Consider the following 20,338-nt stretch of genomic DNA (forward strand, 5'->3'; position numbering starts at 1 on the left):
GGCAGCCACTGCCTCGTGTCTCTTCTGCACAAGCAAGGCCAAGTTCTTCCCCAGCTGTCTGACTTTCTCTAGACAATGAGTTTGAGAGGCTCAGAACACGAGAGATGGCCTTGAGGCATCTATCCAGCTCTCCCGTCATTACTTTCCATCCAGTATATACACATTGTTCATTCCTATCAGCGTTCACGTGAAAGGCCCTGTGTTACCCATCACTCGGGGTAGCTCTTTCTAGGGGGAAGGACAGCTCTGAAGGGATCAAACGTTCGCTCGTGTATCATACTCTGATGCATGAGTTTACTTGTGTACGTGTGTCTGTCTGTGCTGGTGAAAGGTGCCAGGCTGGCAACCATGGAAACTAACATTCTTCCTCTTATCCCCAAAAGGCCAGCACTAAAAATATAAACCTCTCCACTTTATACCAGCCCTCACCTGAACAGGTCCACTCAGCTAGTACAAGGATTCAGAGCTAGCTTCATCCTGCACTGGTGACTGCCAGCTCAGGGTCAGAAATGACATCCCTTATTCTGTGGCTACAGGGGCCACTGTACGCCCTGTCACAGGTTAGGGCAGTCATAAAGGCTGCCCCAGTTCATGTCCTTACGGGGCTTTGCTAGGATGCAGAATCACAGGGATATGAGTCCAACCACCTCCCTTGCCAACCCTGGCCCACCTCCTTCCTCTTCAAACCAACCCCAAGCACTGAGTTGGCTCTGAGTCTACACATAGGAGCCCTCTGCACTGGGGCTATTCCCCAGGGGACCTTTACACCTGTTCTATGCCCTGTCTTGTCCCAGCCCTCTGTCCCTTAGATACCATGTTCAGCACTATGGTGTCTGAGTTTGAGACTACCAGTTTGGTGTTTGCTCTCTGACATATCTGTCCATTTGGAATTCATCTGTGAACACCAGCTCACTTAACATGCCTTCTGCTGGGTGTTTGGTGCTGTCACAACTTTTAGCCACTCTTACCCCGGCATGGCTGTGGATATACTAGCCACCTTGATGCAAGTTGCAGGGGAGGGATAGCTCAGTGGTTTGAGCATTGGCCTGCTAAACCCAGGGTTGTGAGCTCAATCCTTGAGGGGGTCATTTAGGGTTCTGGGGCAAAAATCTGTCGGGAACAGTATTTAGTTAGGGATTGGTCCTGCTCTGAGCAGGGGGTTGGACTAGATGACCTCCTGAGGTCTCTTCCAACCCTGATATTCTAAGTTCATTACCAGCCATGTGAGCCCAGGAAGGAGATTTACTTTTGTGTTCTTGAAGATGTCAAAGTAAAAGCACAGAGTCTTAAAGGCCTGATTCACCATTGCCCTGCAGCTTGTGTGGTTGATTACACCCCTGCAGTGTAGGTATTAAAATGTACCAATATACAACGGCAACACTTTATTCTCTGCACTGGTACAAAGGTGTAGGAAAAATAGTTAATTAGACCCTGTATCACTTATACCAGTGCAAGATGTGAGCATTTCATACATGGTGTGCAGTCTTCCTGAGCTGGCATTGCCTTACCCCTGCTTTGCAGCAGTTACAAGGTGAAGAAAAATAGGACCTGAATATTTTCTGTGCAACACTCTCCCTTTCAGATTGCTTGCAATTTGAGTGCTTTTTGGTTCAGAACCAGAGAGGGGCCATGGGGAGGGGAGGGAAAGTCTTGCTAGATACCATGGAAAAATCGCTAGAATATTACAGAAAGGGGAAATAAATGCAACTGACCAAAATGTTCCTTGGGGGAGAGGAAATGGTGTAAATGCCAGAATTGTTCACTTTGGCCAAATGTAATTCTCAAAACAAAAAGCAGATGGCTTTTCCGAGCTTTGCTTTTAAATATTCATTTGGGGAAGGTGGATTGCACAGAGATGTATAGGCTCATATGTTGGGTGCCACATGGTACAGCTACACAGCAAGCTGGATTCTGTGGCAGTGAGTCATGAGGCTTGCAATACAGCACTAAAAACAGCTGTGTGGACGCTTGGGCTCTGAAGCCCAAGGAGGGGGTGGGTTTCAGAGCCCAGACTCCAGCCCAAGCTTCAATGTCGACACTGCTATCAGGCTGAGTGTGTAGACCCAGGGCCGGCGCAACCCATTAAGTGACCTAGGCAGTCGCCTAGGGCACTACAATTTTGGGGGGAGGCGACTGTGGCGGTATTTTGGCGGCGGGATCTTCCACCGCCTAGGGTGGCAGAAAAGCTGGCGGCGCTCCTGTGTAGACCCAGGCTGTGAGATTTGCTGCTGCAAGTTTTAAAATGCAATGTAGACCCATCTGCTGGGGACTGAGCTCTTTGGAGAAAATCTGGCCCTGATTCTGGGTGCTGAGCACTTGAAAATCTGGCCCTTAATTTGTTTTGAACATTGCAGTGATAGAGAGAAAAGAGGAATGCAAAATCAGATCTCGGAAGGGAAAGCTTTAAACATGCTGGGGGAGGAGGGGTTCTCCCATGCGGTAGCAAATGTATTCCAACAGGCGTCAAGTCTGAATCCCATCAGCAGGTGAGAAGGTGCTAGGAAGAAGTGAGATCTATCCAGAATTGCATCTATTTTTAAGATGCTGCTGTTGCCCATCTGTTAGTGATGGGCACTTTTTATTTAAAAGTGTGTACATGTAATGCTGGTTACCATCTCTAGGAATGGCTGTCAACCTGGAACTGAAGTCCTCTGTTTAATCATGCACCAGCGCACCTCCACCTTCTGCTCTACTCAGTGCTGGTTAGGTCTCAGCTGGAGGACAGTGTCCATTTTTGGTCACCAATGTCTAGAAAGGATGTGGAGAAACTAAAGGATCCAGAGGAGAGTGACAAAGATGATCAGAGGGATGGAACACAAGCCATATTAGCAAAAGCTGAAGGAACTGGTTATGTTTAGTTTGGAAAAGTGGAGATTAAGGTGGGACATAACAGTCTTCAGATATTTGAAAGGCTGACATAAAAATGATGGAGAAAGTTGTTCTCTGGCCACAGAGAACAAGACAGGAGGCGATGGGTCAAACTACAGCACAGCAGATTTAGATTAAATCTCAGGAAAAACTTCCTATCTGTCATAACAGCAGGACAATGGAACAGATGCCTAGGAAGGTTGTGGAAGCTCCTTCACTAGAGGTTTCCAAAAGGAGGCTGGAACCATCTGTCTTAAGTGATTTAGACACAAGTCCTGCATCTTGGCAGGGGGTTACATTACATGATCCTTGAGGTCCCTTCTAACCCTATGGGTCTATGATTCATCTCTTATCTTGGATATGCATGAGTGGGCAGTCAGGTCTTCATGGCCCATACAGTCCTTTGGATGCTTACCAAGTGGGAAACTTGTGATGCTATTTTGTGTGAGAGATGGACTACTGCCTGCTAGGATTAGGAACATTTCATATATCCTAGGCCAGTGGACAGCCATCGGATAGCAAACATTTTCAGTCACTTCCATACTGGGCTGAATTTCTAACTGGCAACTTGGAAATGAAAGGACCTAGATCACTGAAGCACCATCGGAGGTCAGCACCCTATTGTGCAGTACAGATAACTAGGAAGCAACTGGTTCCTACATTAAAAGCTAGACAAGAGATCATTATCCCCATTTTACAGATCGGGCATTGAGGTGCAGAAAGTGGGTGACTTGCGAGAGGTCACACAAGAAATCTGTAGCAGAGCTTGGAATTGAATCTGGCTCATCTGAGTCCCATGCCTGGCCTTTCACCTCAGGACCATCCTTCCACCACAGAGTCTAGCTTACTGAACCATCTGTCCCCCCAGTACATGGCTGCTATAAAAGTTGCAGAGGTATCTAGGAGCTGAACTCAAAGCACTGCATGAGAAGAGCTAATTGAAGGGTCTGAATACATTACTGATGGGGAACCAACATGTTTCACAGACTATAAAAGCCGAGATGTGTGAAAAGAGTCTAAGTGGTCAGCTGCTGTCATGGTTATTGACTGGGGTGGGATTAAAAAGCCACTGCTTTTAAGAAGACAGGAATCCAAGCTAGCCACTTCCTTCCTTGCTATGCTGTATGCTAGGTGGTGGTTTACCCTCCCCACAGGGGAGAGGAGGTGTGTAGAATTCATCCTGGTCACAAGCAACAGAGTCCTGTGGCACCTTTATAGAGTAACAAATGTATTGGAGCATAAGCTTTTGTGGGTGAATACCCACTTCGTCAGACGCATGTAATGGAAATTTCCAGAGGCAGCTAGAAATATGCAGGCAAGAATCAGTCTAGAGATAATGAGGTTAGTTCAGTCAGGGAGGATGAGGCCCTCTTCTAGCAGTTGAGGTGTGAACACCAAGGGAGAAGAAACTGCTAGAAGAGGGCCTCATCCTCCCTGATTGAACTAACCTCATTATCTCTAGACTGATTCTTGCCTGCATATTTCTAGCTGCCTCTGGAAATTTCCATTACATGCGTCTGACGAAGTGGGTATTCACCCACAAAAGCTTATGCTCCAATACATTTGTTACTCTATAAGGTGCCACAGGACTCTTAGTCTGGATCTGTAAAAAGCAACAAACACGGCTACCCCTCTGATCCTAGTCACAGACAATCTATTTCAACCATGAGTTGGCGCCAGAGGGCTTTGTGACAGGCCATCCGTTACTTGACCTGTCAGACCATGTAGGCTTCTCTGCAGCTTGTTCTGTATCTCCCTGAAGAAAATACTTTCTTCCTCCAGTGGGAGAAGCTCGATTTGCCTCGCTGTCCCACTTTAATTTTTATTAGACCAGAGGCCTAATCCTCAGAGATGATCAACACCCTCGACCACTGCTGGGTGACAGAGTTTGGCACTCTGCCGAATTGGGCCCCTGCTTCTCTCTGAAGAGGGTGGTGGGGAATGAGCTGTTTAAAACTAGTTGCTTCAGAGACCTCTGCAGAGATTTGTCTCCAAACCCTAAGCAGCCTGCCCCTTGTAATACTTCTGGTAACCATGCACCCATCAGTATACACATTCACTGGGCCTGATTCTCTTGTCAATGAGTGTTTGTGTCTAGGGATGTATACTACTGGGTGGATTGTTACCAAAAGTGTTACAAGATGCAAATAAGGGTGATTTACAAGAGGGTGAGTGAGAGGGGAATCAGGCCTGCTCGTGAGTCACTTCTGATTTACACTGGACCTCACTTCCCCCTCCACCCCCCTTTTTCACACCAGTGTAAATCAGGAGCAACTCCATTGAACCCAACTCCCCTCTTACCCATTCCAATGGAATAAGTTGCACCTGATTTATACCACCGAGAGAAGAGAATGAGGCTAGCTTTCTACCATTCGTTCTCCAATTGAAGAGGTCATCTACAGCCCCAGGAAGTTATCTGAATGTCAGCTATATCCTCCAAATCAAGGCCATGTTACCTCATGTGAACATTTGCCTCCATTATCTAAATTTCTTTAATGTTGAAAGAATAATTCAGGTGCAGTAGAAGGAGGGGAGGGGAACCTCTATCAAACTGCCCCTCCTCCTCTGAAGCAAAACATCTCAGCTGTCAAAGCAACCAAATTGAGACTACAGCCGCCTTAAGGAAAAGAATCACTTAGCATTTCATTAGTGTGAAGTACCATGTTAATTCATGCCGTGGTAGCAGAAGTTGTAAAGCTAGGGTTACCATATTTTGTGCCTCCAAATGGAGGACACTCCACGGGGCCCCGGCCCCGGCCCCCGCCCCAACTCCGCCCCCTCCCCAAAGTCTCCGCCCCCTCCCCTGCTTCCCGCGAACATTTAATTCGCGGGAAGCCTGAAGCAGGTAAGGGGGAGTGTGGGGGGAGGAGGCGCGGCCCAGACTGGCCCCCCGGCGGCTCCAGCCTGGGTCGGCTCGGGGCCCTGGGGTGCCGGCCCCGGCCGACCACCCCCGGCCCGCCCAGCACTGCCGGCCCCTGGTGGCCCAGCGCACCCCCCGGCGGCCCGGCCCAGCGCACCCCCCCGCTACCCCGGACCGGCTCCCGGCCCCGCGGCCCGGCGCACCCCCCCGCTACCCCGGACCGGCTCCCGGCCCCGCGGCCCGGCGCACCCCCCCGCTACCCCGGACCGGCTCCCGGCCCCGCGGCCCAGCGCACCCCCCGGCGGCCCCGGACCGGCTCCCGGCCCCGCGGCCCAGCGCACCCCCCGGCGGCCCCGGACCGGCTCCCGGCCCCGCGGCCCAGCGCACCCCCCGGCGGCCCCGGACCGGCTCCCGGCCCCGCGGCCCAGCGCACCCCCCGGCGGCCCGGACCGGCTCCCGGCCCCGCGGCCCAGCGCACCCCCCGGCGGCCCGGACCGGCTCCCGGCCCCGCGGCCCAGCGCACCCCCCGGCGGCCCGGACCAGCCCCGCGGCCCAGCGCACCCCCCGGCGGCCCGGACCGGCTCGCGGCCCCGCAGCCCAGCGCACACCCCCGCTACCCCGGAACGGCCCCCCGGCTCCGCGCACCCCCCGCGACCCCGGACCGGACCGGCACCGCGCCCCCGGCTCCCCGCCCGGCACCATGCCCCCGGCTCGGCCCCGCACCGGCCCCGGCCAAAGAGGCCCCGGCCGAGCCCTCCCTCCCTCCCGATTTTCCTGGACATGCCCGGCTTTTGGGGATTTCCCCCCGGACGGGGATTTGAGCCCCCAAAAGCCGGACATGTCTGGGAAAATCCGGACGTATGGTAACCCTAGCTTTGAATCCAGATTTTGCCATCTGTCTAGGGAAATGGCTGATTCAGGGACTGGTAATGGCAGATGACTATTGTATTGCATTTGCAACCAGAGGCCCCAACCAAGATGGTGGCTGAGTGCTGTGAAAACACCTAGTGAGAGCGATTCCGTGGCTGGAAGGGTTTACAAAACACAAGGTGGGGCAGAAACAGGCACAGAAGGTGAAGTGACTTGCTCAAGATCTCAGGCTTACTTCTAAGTCAGCAGTTCAAATCTGGCCTGGGTCAGTATGTCATCACTTAAAGAATCCTCATAGATATTTGTTAACGGTGAAGGGCCAAATTCTGCTCTCGGTTGCAGGGGCCCAGTTCCCACTGAAACTGTCAGCAGTAGTACTCCATGGAACTGAAAGCAGAATTGGGTCCTGCTTGGCAAAATGCAGTTCTCCCCATCAGCTGATGCTGAAATGAGCCTACCCTCCCTGGGCACACAGTCTTGTGCTGGAGTGATAGGGATCGAGGTGCTGGAGGGAAGTGTGTCTCCAGAGCAGAGAGCATAATAGTGAGAGATGCCAAGGCTCTGGCGAATGGACAATGCATAGGCATAGTCACCATTGCCAAATCTGGATTGACCTCTGGTAAGAATCAGGATTATTCCAAGATCTTGACCTGGATCTGGAATGCCCAAGGTAGGTGGGTATTCAGCTCTTAAAGTTTTTGGTGCTTTCAAAATGTGGATGTGGAAATGGGTTGGGTTTTCTAGCATCCCCATAGTTCAAGAGTGGTTGGATCAAGTGTTTGGGTTTAGGGCAATGCGTTGTTTATCCTGTCCCTGGGGTTCTAAGTGCTGTGTTTACTTGAAGTATACTGAGATGGCTCAGAGCTTCAGAGGGGTAACCTTAGAAAACCAGGTAATGAGCCTGCAATGCCAAGGAAAACCTAAAAGTTCATAGGTAAGGCTCTTAAACTGTTAACTAGCATTAAAGGGTCAAAGAGTGAAAGTGGAGGCAGCAGCTGTGCAAAGGAGACTGAAGATGTGCTGCACACAGCATGAGCTAGGGGGTCAGTATTCAGAGTCTGCAATGCACAGTGTAAAATTCAGACCAGGAGAAAGGGATAACCATTAAGTGTGTGTGGGGGAGGGGGGGGGGTTTAAACAGCCTGGGAAAGGAATTAGTATTCAATTAGGGCTGGTCTACACGGGGGGCGGGAGAGAATTGATCCAAGATACGCAACTTCAGCTAAGCTATTCGCATAGCTGAAGTTGCTTAAGTCTAAGTATCTTGGATCGAATTACCTGGGGTCCAGAAGGCGTGGGATCGATGGCCACGGCTCCCCCGTCGACTGCACTACCGCTGCTCGCTCTGGTGGAGTTCCAGAGTCGACGGTGAGCGTGTTCGGGGATCAATATATTGCGTCTTAATGAGACGCAATATATCAATCCCAGATAAATCGATTGCTACCCGCTGATACAGCAGGTAGTGAAGACGTACCCTTAGTGTGTAATAAGACAGCAAATCAGCCAGTGTTTAATTTGTAATGAAAGACATGCTGGGGCTTAGGCAATTGTCTTATTTTCATAATTGATGTGGCAAGCCTAGAGCCCTGAAACCAGTTCCCACCTCCAGGGCAATGGAATCAGTGTGGCTCTGAACAGAAGGGAGGATATGCCCTTGCCATAAATATAAAGGGAAGGGTAACCACCTTTATCTATGCAGTAACATAAAATCCCTCCAGGCCAGAGGTACAGAATCACTTTACCTGTAAGGGGTTAAAAAGCTCAGATAACCTGGTTGGCACCTGACCAAAAGGACCAATAAGGAAAGAAGATACTTCCAAATCTGGAGGTGGGGGGGAGAGGTTTTGTTTGTGCTCTTTGTTTGTTCCCTCTCTGGATGGAGAGAGACCAAGCAGGTAAAACATCTCCTGAAAACATACCTGAAATGATACATCTAAAATTACGGAAATTGTAAGTAAAGGCAAGGAAATGCATTAGATTATCTCTTGTTTTAGCTTGAGTTTTCCCTATGCTAAGAGGGAGTCTTATTTCTGTTTTTGTAACTTTGAAGCTGAGCCTAGAGGGGAATCCTCTGTATTTAAATCTGTAAAGTTACCTTCCATCCTGACTTTTGCAGGGGTGATTCTTTTTACTTTAAAGAAAAAGTTCTTCCTTTAAGAACCTGTTTGATTTTCAGTGTCCTAGGGACAAAGGGTCTGGTTGGTACTTGCATTATTCTCAAGCCTCCCCAGGAAACAGGGTGAAAGGGCTTGGGGGAATATTTTGGGGAACAAGGAACTCCAAGTGATCCTCTTCCTGAATTTTTGTCTAAATCTCTTGGTGGTGGCAGCAATACCGTCCAAGGACAAGGAAAGGATTTGTCCCTTGGAAGTTCTAACCTAATCTGGTAAAAATAAGCTTAGGGGGTCTTTCATGCAGGTCCTCATGTCTGTACTCCAGAGTGGGGAGGGAACCCTGACAGTCCTCCCCACGCACAGCCCAATTTCACAGGGCTCCATGCCTGGCAGTGTACAGGGGCAGATGGGAACTGGGTATGGGTGGGCTGAGATCAGAACACTTGCTGTTGCAGGGATCCTCTCACCCTCCCCACCATGACCAGGGCATGCAGGGCTGCTTCAACCATGGCAAGGAAAATGCTTTGCCTTTCCCTTGTGCATCCTTTGCCACAGCAACACAGTTTTCCCTTAACTGGGCTGCCTATTTGATGGAATGTGTCTTGTATCGTGTTTTCCATCAGTAGATCTCAAAGCACTTTACAAAATTCCCCCCTGTTTTACAGATGGGGAAACCTGAGGCCCGGAGGGGCAGGAACCTGCCCATGGTCGCCCAGCAGTAGAGCTGGGATCAGAACCCAAGTCTCCTGAGTCCCAGGCTAGTGCTCTATCCCCTAGAAGACCAAACTTCCAAGTGGTAAGAGACTAGGGGGTGAATCTTTCCTTCACTTGGTCCTGTGCAAACATCATGAGTTTAACAGAGCAATATGGAGACTGGGTTATTGGGGAGCTCGTTATGTCAGGGTCCTGAGACCTGGTACAGAGGAACATAACTCAGAGCTTTATTGATCACATCTGTGCTGCACGGGCATCCACCCAGCCCAGGGAGAAGTCCCGAAACCCCATCCCAGGACGCACTGGGATCAGTGTCACTCTGGCCCTATAAGATAGGGACACGGCTCTGAATTTCCAGAATTATCCTGGGATTGATTGGGTTGGCAGCCTTGAAGCAGAGGCAATCAGGTCCCATCATGCCATAGGGCAATATGCCACATTTGGTAACTTAACTTGTTGCCCATCAGGCATTATTTTTTAGCAATCTAGGTCCTCAGTCTTGTCTGTTTATCCATCTTTTCTCTGATAATTGGGGGTTATTTTCATCACTAGCTTGTATTTAACATTCTCTCTCATAGCTGTCACTATGTTGAGATAATGACCTTGTTTCTGGGCTATGGTCAAGCTGAACTTGGCACAGCTGCAGGAAAGGGGACACAGGTGGCTGCACTCTTACTTTTATTCCTCTTGGACTCAATTCTCCATATAAACAGAGCAACCTCTGGGGCTGCTCTGATTTACACCCTGGTTGCAGCTGTCTCTAAGGGACCACCCACAATAGACAGTGCAGCATGCCCTGGGCACACCCCTGCATTGGCAGCACAGGGCCATTCTCTGTCCTACACTGTTTTGTGTACAGCATGCTGGGTAATAACATGAGAACTCCATGTTTCTAAAATTAAAGTGGCTTTTTAAGAGCACTGTTTCCACAAGGGGCTGCAACTGCAGGTAGCATTCAAGCCATGTGCAAACAGTCTTACTGGTGTTACTGCCAATCTCTTCTCTCCTGCAACCTATTCTCCTGCCTCCAACTTGCTACATACACCTCTATGGATTCCCCTTTCCCCTAGGGGAATTCTTCCAAGGGGAGATCCAGCAGGCTTCAAGCCCCTTTACACTGCTCACTGGCCTCAAAACACCAGAATGCAACTAGACCAGAGGTGGGCAAACTGTGGGCTGTATCTGGCCCATGGGACCGCCCTGCGTCCCCCCCCCCCCGCTGTTTTCCCCCCTCCCCCGCAGCCTCGGCTCACTGCACCACCAGCGCAATGCTCTAGGCAGCGGGGCAGCGAGCTCTTGCCGGGCAGCGCAGCTGGAGAGCCGTGGCCTGACACAGTGCTCTGTGCTGCATGTTAACATGGCTGGCTCCAGCCAGGCAGCACAGCTGTCTGTCCTGCTGCTCTGGGAGGCATGGCTGTAGCGCCTCCAGCCACTGGTGCTCCAGGCAGCGTGGTAAGGGGACAGGGAGCAGGGGGTTGGATAGAGGGCAGGGGAGTTCAGGGGGCAGGGGTGTGTGGACAGGGGTTGGGGTGGTCAGAGGGCAGGGAACGGGGGTTGAATGGGGGCAGGGGTCCCAGAGGGCAGTCAGGAAGGGGAGGAGTTGGATGGGGGCAGTCAGGGGCAGGGGTTCTGTGGGAAGTCAGGGGACAGGGATGGGTGGATGGAACAGGGAATGGGGGGGTTGGATGGGGCAGAAGTCCCGGGGGAGGGGAGGCAAGAAGCAGCAGGACTCAGGGGGCGGGGCCCAGTCCACGCCTGGCTGTTTGGGGAGGCCTCCATACAATTTCGGAAACCCAATATGGCCCTCAGGCCAAAAAGCTGATTTATGAACCTGAAGGGAAGCAAATGCTTTTCCTCTACCTCAAACAGTGCTGAAAAGGGACTGGCACATCATGCTTCTGGCCAAGGCCAGATTTAAACCAATGCTCCAGAAATACACATCTCCATAGACCTTTACCGTCATACCAGACCTGTTTAGATAATCCAGCCATAAATTCAGCTTGCATGTCTACCCGTCCAACCAGAAAAATATCTGAAGTTACTGGAGGAACTCCAGGGAAAAGTGTTTGCACAACTTGCTTTCGAAAGTGCATTGCAAAGAACTCCATCAACCATTTGTGAATTAAGCTATGTGTCTCTAGGCAATTGAGAATTATGAATGCAGAAACAAAGACGTGTGGCATCTATACCTGGAGCAGTAGTACATGCTGCTCCAGAAACTGCTAAAATCCTGCCAGTAGCAATCTGAACCCAGCTGCTGCTCTACCCAGTTCTGATCTCAGCAGGGCCATGGATCTGTTCGATTCTGTTTTTTTATCTAGAGTCAAAATAATCAGGGACTGAAGATAATGATCTTGAAACCCAGACATAAAAGAATCCAGGTGAAGGCATTCTCTGTTTCCCTTGTCTTTTTGGTAAAACAATCCCAAAGAACCAGAGAGTGCATTTCATGGGCAGACGTTCCTTTGGTGCCCAGCTGAATTTGAACCCAGACAGACTGAAGTCAAGGAAGTGGAAAACCTTGCACGTTGACCTGTCTCAAACTAAATACATGTATGGGATGAATTGAGCTAATCTGTTGGAAATGCAGTCTTATGCACTGTTTGCAAAACATAAAACTGGACAAAAATAACGCCTGAGATGCAGCTGTTTGCCTACAGTCATCAAGGCGACTGGAAAATGCAAGGGCCCGAGGCTGTTAAATGCTGCCAGAAATCATTACAGCTGGATTTTTTGTTTTCCGCAAGTGCTTAGCAACCCCAAATGAACCCCCCACTTTCAGAAGAGCTCAGTCCTAGGGCCTAACGTTTGGTTGGACATCGGAGAAGCTCAATGGAAAGATTTTTGGTTTTGGATTGGGCCTTTTAGCAGGCACTGAGAACCCACAGTGCCCTTCGATTTCACTTAATATCTATGAATCGCTACAAGCTTCCTGTAATTACTCTGAAATATATGTAGGATAATAACTCTTTATGGATAAATCTCCTGTAAGACAAGTTTAGTGTGGTGAGTTTGTCAGGTCTGAGGTGAGATGTCTGCAAAGAACAGAGGACCCTTTGTCGTGTGTGTGCAAATGATTATACTTCCGTCTGAAAATCTCAAGCATTTTACAGATGTAACAAGTCTTCTCCCTCTTTCTCTCCCCCCCCCCCCCCCCCGGTTTACTGCAGCTAAATAACTTGCTCAAGAAGTCAGTAGCTGAGCCAGCCACAGGACCCAGGAGTCCTGACTCCCTTGTCCTGTGCTCTAAACCAATGTCCAAGGACTGACACTAGTCCCTGAGATCCCCCCTGACACAGTTTAGGAAGGTAGTAAGCTGGTCTCTGGTATCAAAAAGGTTGAGAAACACTGCTCTGAATAATGAATCCCGTGATCAGGGAGTGGTTTTTTTTTTTTTTCCCCAAAGGATCCTGGTAATGAGTGACTTCAATGGGGGTATCTGTGAAGATCTTCTGTAGCTTTTATCATCAAGACGGTAAGTGAAAATTCTCTCTCTCTCTCTCTGCACTCAGATATACTGGTGAACTTCCAACTGAAGTCAATGGAGAATTGATGAAGCCAAGAAGTTGTCTCTTGGCTTGGCAAAGTGGATGTGAACATAGCAAGCAAACTGGGGATGGTACTGCCAGAGTCCTGGCTCCTGGTCCTCTCCCCAAACTCTAATCCTTGCTCCTTTTGCTACGTTAGGCTACAGGGACTTCCTACAAAGGGGTCCCCTCAAGTAAGTGTAGTGTACTGACCTGACCTGAGAGTCCAGTAGAGCCACAGCTAAACCTAAAGGGGGGGGGGTGACTTTGAGGGTGGCTCTAGAATGGCTAAGATCCAGAGCTTATGAACTGTTCACCTTAGGGTTTTTTGGACAAGAGACAGTGGATATTTGTTGTGATGGTGGTTTAAATGAAATTCTCCACATGACACATCAATTTTTCAAGTTCTGTTTTTTTATTAAAAGCCCCAAAAATGTCAGATTTTGGCAAACCAAAGATTAGAAATACCAGGTGGTTGAAGAGGTAATTTTTTTTTTTTAATTGGACAGATTTCTGTTGGTGAGAGACTAGCTAGTGTCTGTCTGTCTCTCTCTCTCTCACACACACACACACACACACACACACACACACACACACTTGGTCCAATAAAACATACTACCTCACCCACCTGGTCTCTCTCGTATCCTGGGACTGACACAGCTACGACAACACTGCATAAAACAAGTTCAGGTTTTTGGTCAAGGAGATGCAGGGGGGAGCATTTAATGGCCAACTGCAGTCTTGACGATTCAGATGTAACAAAGACGTGGATAGAACAAGGGTAAAAGCGTTTGAAGAGATCCACATTAGTGAGTCTGGATGGTGTATATCCTATTGTGACCACTGTTCATGCTGATCAAAGTTTCTTTGTGCTTCCCCTTGTCAGTTGAATCCCCTGTTGCCCACATATTGTAAGCTCCTCAGGGAAGGGACTGCATGTTAGTACAGTGTCTTGCACAGTGGCCATTATGATGATACCTGAGATCATCTTCATCCTCCCTGGGGAATACTTTCTGTGCCAACAGGGCAAGAGAGGCTGACCTCATGGTTAAGGCTCATGGAGACTTCAATTTCCAGTTCTGCTGCAGACGCCTGTGTGACCTTGGGTACATGACATAGGGCTAGACATGAAATGTACACAACAACCACTGCTGAGGCTAGATTCTCAAAAGATGCCAGCACCAATAGATGTGGAAGCCCTGGGTTTCCTAGCTCTGCAGTTGGTGGAAGCAGCATTTCCTGTGGAATCTGTTCTTTCGCCATCTAATTAATACCAAATTGAATTATGGGAAGGATGTTGTACAGCAGACAGCTGTGTGTAGCAGATGTTTGAAAGCATGTCAGGGGAAGAGGGTACCTCTACTCATGTTGCATCAGGAGCTGTGAAATAAGCCTGTAACAAAGCAGTTACTTGTCCCACTGAAACACACACACACTGTATAGAGTGCTACAATGTGAACCTGCCTGAGGATTTTGATGCTTGTCTGCTTAAGAACAGCATTAGTCCAAAAGCTGAAACCATTTCAAAAAGCACCTGCTATTTAGTGGCTTGCAAAAGGAAGGTGTGTGTAATATCCCCACAAATTGCACCAATTTGACTAAATTGATTGCCCTAATCTAGCTAAATTGGTTTCTCAATCTACCAGGTTGGCACTGAATTAAGATCAATCAGTGTCAGATACTTTAAAATTGATTTGAATGGTCACACAATGGGATTGCCCTGAGTTAACTAAATTGATTTAGAAACAGATTTAATTTTGTGCAACTTCTATGTATAGACCAGGCCTTACTACTCACAATGTGCTGTTCTGCTGCTAGTAGCCTCCAAGAAAATATATTGGGCAGACTGAGGAAAATCTACTGGTTTGGGAACAGGCCAAATTCACCTAGTGCAAAGTCGAAGGGATGGATTGGGCCAATTTTTCACTATCGCTTGGAAGTTCTGTTGGCTAACAGTAGTTCCTGATAGTGGTTTACTAGGAACACTTGCTTGGCACAAGTGCAGTGAGGCAGGGCTGAAGTTCAGTGTGCCTCAACCCTGACCACACCTAGGGGATGAGGAGGGAGTTGAGATTCTGTGGTCTATTCAAGTGAAATAATGGCTACCCCTGCCAGTGTCAAGATCCTGGAAAAGGAAGTTCTCAAGGTCTGTTCCTCAGAGGCCTCTTCGGAATGCATTTGCTGGGTCTCAATCCAGCGGCCAGTAGAAAGGGTGTTCACACCACACACCCACCAGTGGCGCTGACACTATTGCATACGCTTGTTGATCCTCACAGCAAAGAGGCCACAGCGAATGAGCTGGTATCTTTACCCCAGCGGCAATATCCCCAAATCCAGGGGTGAGGCCTATGAGCAGGGCCCTGTCTTGGAAACTGGCCCCTGCTGTACCTGTCCTGTGGATAAATAGGAAACCTCTCTTAAACTAAACCAGAGCTAGAGACTTGTTCGGCTTAAGGGAGGAAAGAATACATGTGGCTTTATGCCGGCTTTTTGCCTCAGGGATTCTGGGCTGCTCCTGGGGTTGACGTGGCCTCCTGAATATATTTGAGCATTGCTGGGGGGTGCTCTAATTTTATGGCAGGTTCCTGAGGGTTTCTTATGGGCTAGTCTAGAGCAGCCTAGAATCCTTGGAGTGGATTGTACTCTGGTCCTACACCCTCCCTTGACATATTCCCTGTGCTGGGGCTTGAGGGACCAGCCTAGGGCCAACACAATGCTGGCAAAGGTGGAATTGTCCCCTCTGCTCCCTGAGAACTGTTTATGCCCCCTGTATGCCGCCACCACCACAGTAGGGCATGGGGGGGCAGAATCCCTCTCCATTATTGTTTTTGGTTCGTTGTTGTTTTTTGTTTGGGGGGTGCAGGTGGTAAAAGACCATGGAAACAGAAGCAAAAAGAAGAACAGGAGTACTTGTGGCACCTTAGAGACTAACAAATTTATTAGAGCATAAGCTTTCGTGGACTACAGCCTACTTCTTCGGATGCATATCCGAAGAAGTGGGCTGTAGTCCACGAAAGCTTATGCTCTAATAAATTTGTTAGTCTCTAAGGTGCCACAAGTACTCCTGTTCTTCTTTTTGCGGATACAAACTAACACGGCTGTTACTCTGGAAACAGAAGTGCAGATGCTAATATAATCCCCAGTGGGGTGAATCTTGCATTCCTTGCACATCCAAGGTTCCCATTTAAATGGGAGTAGGGACTGCACCTGGTTCCTTGCAGGTGTGTAGTTACCTCTGCTTCCTAAAAACTAGGCCCTGGAGGCCTTCCCTAGCAACAATGCAATAAAACAACTAGCCCTACAAGCCCACTAATCTAGTTCCAAGAAACTAAAGATTGGCAGCGAATTATTTTAGATCTCATTATGCATAACAGCCTCTGGTTCATTTTTTGACTCAAATGAAGAGAGACAGAGGCGGGAGTTAGTTACCCACTTGGCAGCAGGCCAGTTGGACTTGATTAGATCACCACAACCGAGTCTAACACACTGGAAGAGCTAGGGAATTGAGCCACATGCGCATATGTGTGTGCGCTGTCAGCTCTCTCTTCCACCCCTCCTCCCCATATGTCCGAGCACCTCCCTGACATGAACAGCGCTCAGATGGAGTGCGCACAGGCGTAGCTGAATGTGATGGGGTGGCGCTGAGAGGGCCAAAATGACAGGGGGAATGAAGAGACTGACAGGTATTGCCTCAGTGGTCTGCATGCAATACGCACGTCACTGCAGAACAGTGTCTCGGACCATGTGTAGCAGGACTGTGTCACTGGAAAATTAGAAGAGGGGCTCAGGATTGATCCCCCAAAGGATATTTAGGTGGTGGTTCTGGCCCAGGGGACAGAGTCTGGTCTAATTTACATCACTGTTTATCTGGTGTAACTCTTCTGAGCTTAGAAACTGACCCCCCCCCCCTCATTTTAATGTCCGTCCATTGATTGGCCTATCGGGTCCTAGTGACCACTTTGGGAGACAGCAGGCCTGATACTGCTCACGCTGATGTAAATCAGAAGTACCCGTATTTTCCGGCGTATAAGACGACTGGGCGTATAAGACAACCCCCAACTTTTCCAGTTAAAATATAGAGTTTGGGATATACTCGCCGTATAAGACTACCCCTCTTCCAACGCACACCAAAAAAAAATTAAAAAAACATCAGATTTGATTTCAATATGGTAATTTTAATTCAAATGCTTATGACATGCAGGTACTTAGCAGGAAAACTGTCACTTATAAACGTAAGGCTGTTTGTCATCAAACATGTAAACATAAAACAGTGCAAGTGGATTAAACTTTTCCTAATTCACTCTAAAGCTGAAAGGAAGGATAAGACAATAAACCCATGGGAGCTGCCATGCTGTTTGTTTTCTAAGCTGTCAACCAAACTGGAACTGATGATGATAGGAGGAAGATAACAAACAAGAGAGAGAGAGCAAGTGCCGGGCAAGTCCCTGGCGAGTTAGCAACGCCCATCATAACTGCAAGCTACGGTATTTTTACAGGTTTTGCTGGCGTGACAGTTTCCCTTTAAAAGCCTTCAAAATCCTCCTGTTCATCATCTGATATCATAAGTACATCAATGACATCTTGTGATACATTTGTAAGGCAGTCATCGTATGGATCGAATTCCGTATCAGATGGTGTGGTCTCAGCTTCGGCTTCCTCTTCATCTTGCCACAAGTAGTCGTCCTCCATACCATCTAATGAATTTGATATGCCACACTTCTTGAAAGACTTGATTACTGTTTCTGCATCAATATCATTCCAGGCTTTTATGACAAACTTGCACAAAACATCCAACTGTGGAGCACGCATGTTTCCTCCTTTTGTGAATGACTTTTCGCCGCTAACCATCCATTCATTCCACTGTTCTTGAATGCGATCTTTAAATGGCTTGTTTAGGCACACATCCAGTGGCTGTACCAACGATGTCAATCCTGCAGGAATAACTGCCGCATCTGTGTTTAGTCTTGCAAGCATTTGCTTGGTGCTGGGAGTTAAATGAGCCCTGAATATATCCCACACCAGTAGACTACATTTTTGAATAAGTCCACCTGGTCGCCTGCTCCATACATTATCAAGGCATAGCTTTACCCCTTCTTCATCCATCCAGCCTTTTTCATTCACATGTACAAAACAACCAACAGGGAACTTGAATTTCGGCATTGTTTTTCTTTTAAAAATAATCATTGGTCTCAGTTTGGCGCCATCAGCTGTGCATCCTAGTACCACTGTAAAACTGGACTTCTCATGTCCTGTTGTTTTAATTAAAATTGTTTTTTCACCTTTTTGATGGACAGTTTTATTTCCAACCATATCAAAATTCATTGGAGTTTCATCCATATTTCCAATACTACTTAACGCATAGCCATGTTTAGTGCGCTGTTGTATTACGTATCGATGGAAACTATTTACTTTGCTATCAAGATCTGCAGGTAATTTTGGGGCAATTTTCATCTTTTGCCTCAGTACCATATTATGCCTTCCCATGAATCTAGTACACCAGGATACAGTGGCCTTAAATCTGTTGCTGTGATCTGGGTTAGATTTGGCCCACTGAAGTGCAAACAAATGTATTTTATTTCGTGTCACTACATAACCGTTTTGGCGATGCTCATTCACCATGTCTGCTACATGTTTTTCGAGTTCTGGCCAATGTGGAGTGCCTCTTCTTAATGCACACTTACCCCTTGGCATACTCTTTAATGCTTTTTCATTTGCTTTCCAGTCCCGAACCATCTTTTCTGTTACTCCATATTGTCTTGCAGCAGCGCAGTTATTATGTTCCATGGCAAAGTTTACAACTTTAAGTTTGAAACTGGCTTCATATTTCTTTCTTCTTGCTGGTGGAGCCATGATGGGGTTTTGACTGTTGGACATTTGTATACTGTACTGTATGTACTGGTGCTATACTGTATGAACAGGTACAGATACTGGTGCTGTACTGTATGTGGTACCCAGTATACAACAACCAGCCAATCACGGCAAGCGATGTACCTTACCGGCGATTGGCTGGTTGTTGTATACAAAGCCTGCTTGGATTGGTCAGCTCTCCCTGCCTGCCCAGCCCTCCCTGTCTCCAAGACTATCAGAGTGGTAGCGCAAACACGCCTCTTTCACCCGTCTGGCCCGCCCTTGTATCCTATTACCTCCTTCTCTGCCTCTCAGATCTCGCACATGCGCGCCTGCGCCGCTTCGCTGCAGTCCTCAGGAGCGAGATCTGAGAGGCAGAGAAGGAGGTACGGTAATAGGATACAAGGGCGGGCCAGACGGGTGAAAGAGAGCAGCGCTGTGCCCAGAAAAACACGCCTCTTTCACCCGTCTGGCCCGCCCTTGTATCCTATTACCGTACCTCCTTCTCTGCCTCTCAGATCTCGCTCCTGAGGACTGCAGCGAAGCGGCGCAGGCGCGCATGTGCGAGATCTGAGAGGCAGAGAAGGAGGTAATAGGATACAAGGGCGGGCCAGACGGGTGAAAGAGGGGTGTTTTTCTGGGCACAGCGCCGCTCTATCTCTTTTTTCCATACCCCGGGCATCCCGGACGCCTGCAGCTTGCTCCACCCTTCACTTACACCTTCCCGGTGAGGCGCCCCCTCACCTCGTCATCGGGCGGGGATGCGGCTGCGGCCGTTTTTGAGCTCCCCCCACCATATGCGGCGACCGCAGATTCTCCAGTCCGGCTCGGAAGTTTCAGCACCTGCCCTATAAGACGACACCCGGCGTATAAGACGACCCCCGACTTTTGAGAAGATTTTCCTGGGTTAAAAAGTAGTCTTATACGCCAGAAAATACAGTAACTCCTTTCGAGTCAAAGGGCCAGATCCTGATCTCCCTTACCCTAGTGTACACTTGAAGCATGTCCATTGCATTCATTAGAATTACTCTGGATATACAGAGGGCAAACTGAGATCAGGATTTGATCTGGGGCATTACACCCATGGATGATCAAACAGGATCAGGCCAACATTATCTGTCTCATCTAGCCAGGGCCATGGACAGAAACAAGCTGGAATGGACTGAAAGGGAGAGAATAAGACTAAATTGGAAAAATATTTGATTACGTTTTCATATCCCTAATAATTCTTGGAGACCTACTTCCTTCTAGATTAATATATATCCCTAGAACCCCCTCTAACGAACACTAGCTACATCCCAGGAGCTAAACTTAATACTTTCTGTCAGCATCATGTAAAGGAATGAGCAAAACAGCACTCTGAGCACTATGACTGCTAAACCCTGCTTCTCTTCCTGAGGACCTTGCTCTGTTAGCTAGAGTGTGTGGCACAGTCTAGAGGAATTAGAATAAAGGTCAAAGGCAGAATAGGGAGGAGAGAGAAGGATACAACGAATAGAGGAGGGGGGAATACACTTGGCTGTACAGGTTCATGCTGA

The 20,338-nt window shown here is 48.6% G+C and overlaps 1 protein-coding gene across 5 annotated transcripts in view; it reads left to right on the forward strand.

Annotated features, from left to right (window-relative positions):
* The first annotated feature begins 4,296 nt into the window (after nt 1-4,296).
* LOC101943135 (basic proline-rich protein-like) overlaps nt 4,297-20,338 on the forward strand; it is a 28,916-nt gene continuing 12,874 nt past the window's right edge. Inside the window, exons 1-2 of one of the 5 annotated variants that reach the window (XM_065592374.1) lie at nt 4,297-9,508; nt 12,833-13,147. In XM_065592374.1, coding sequence (XP_065448446.1) covers nt 5,530-6,549 — 1,020 coding nt within the window. In that variant the 5' untranslated portion in view covers nt 4,297-5,529 and the 3' untranslated portion in view covers nt 6,550-9,508; nt 12,833-13,147. Of the gene's footprint in view, nt 13,148-20,338 lie in introns of all 5 variants that reach the window. The other 4 variants (XM_065592375.1, XM_065592376.1, XM_065592372.1 and 1 more) reach the window with 4 other exon arrangements.

This window comes from Chrysemys picta, chromosome 4 (genome assembly GCF_011386835.1).
Source record: "Chrysemys picta bellii isolate R12L10 chromosome 4, ASM1138683v2, whole genome shotgun sequence".
Taxonomy (NCBI): Eukaryota; Metazoa; Chordata; order Testudines; family Emydidae; genus Chrysemys; species Chrysemys picta.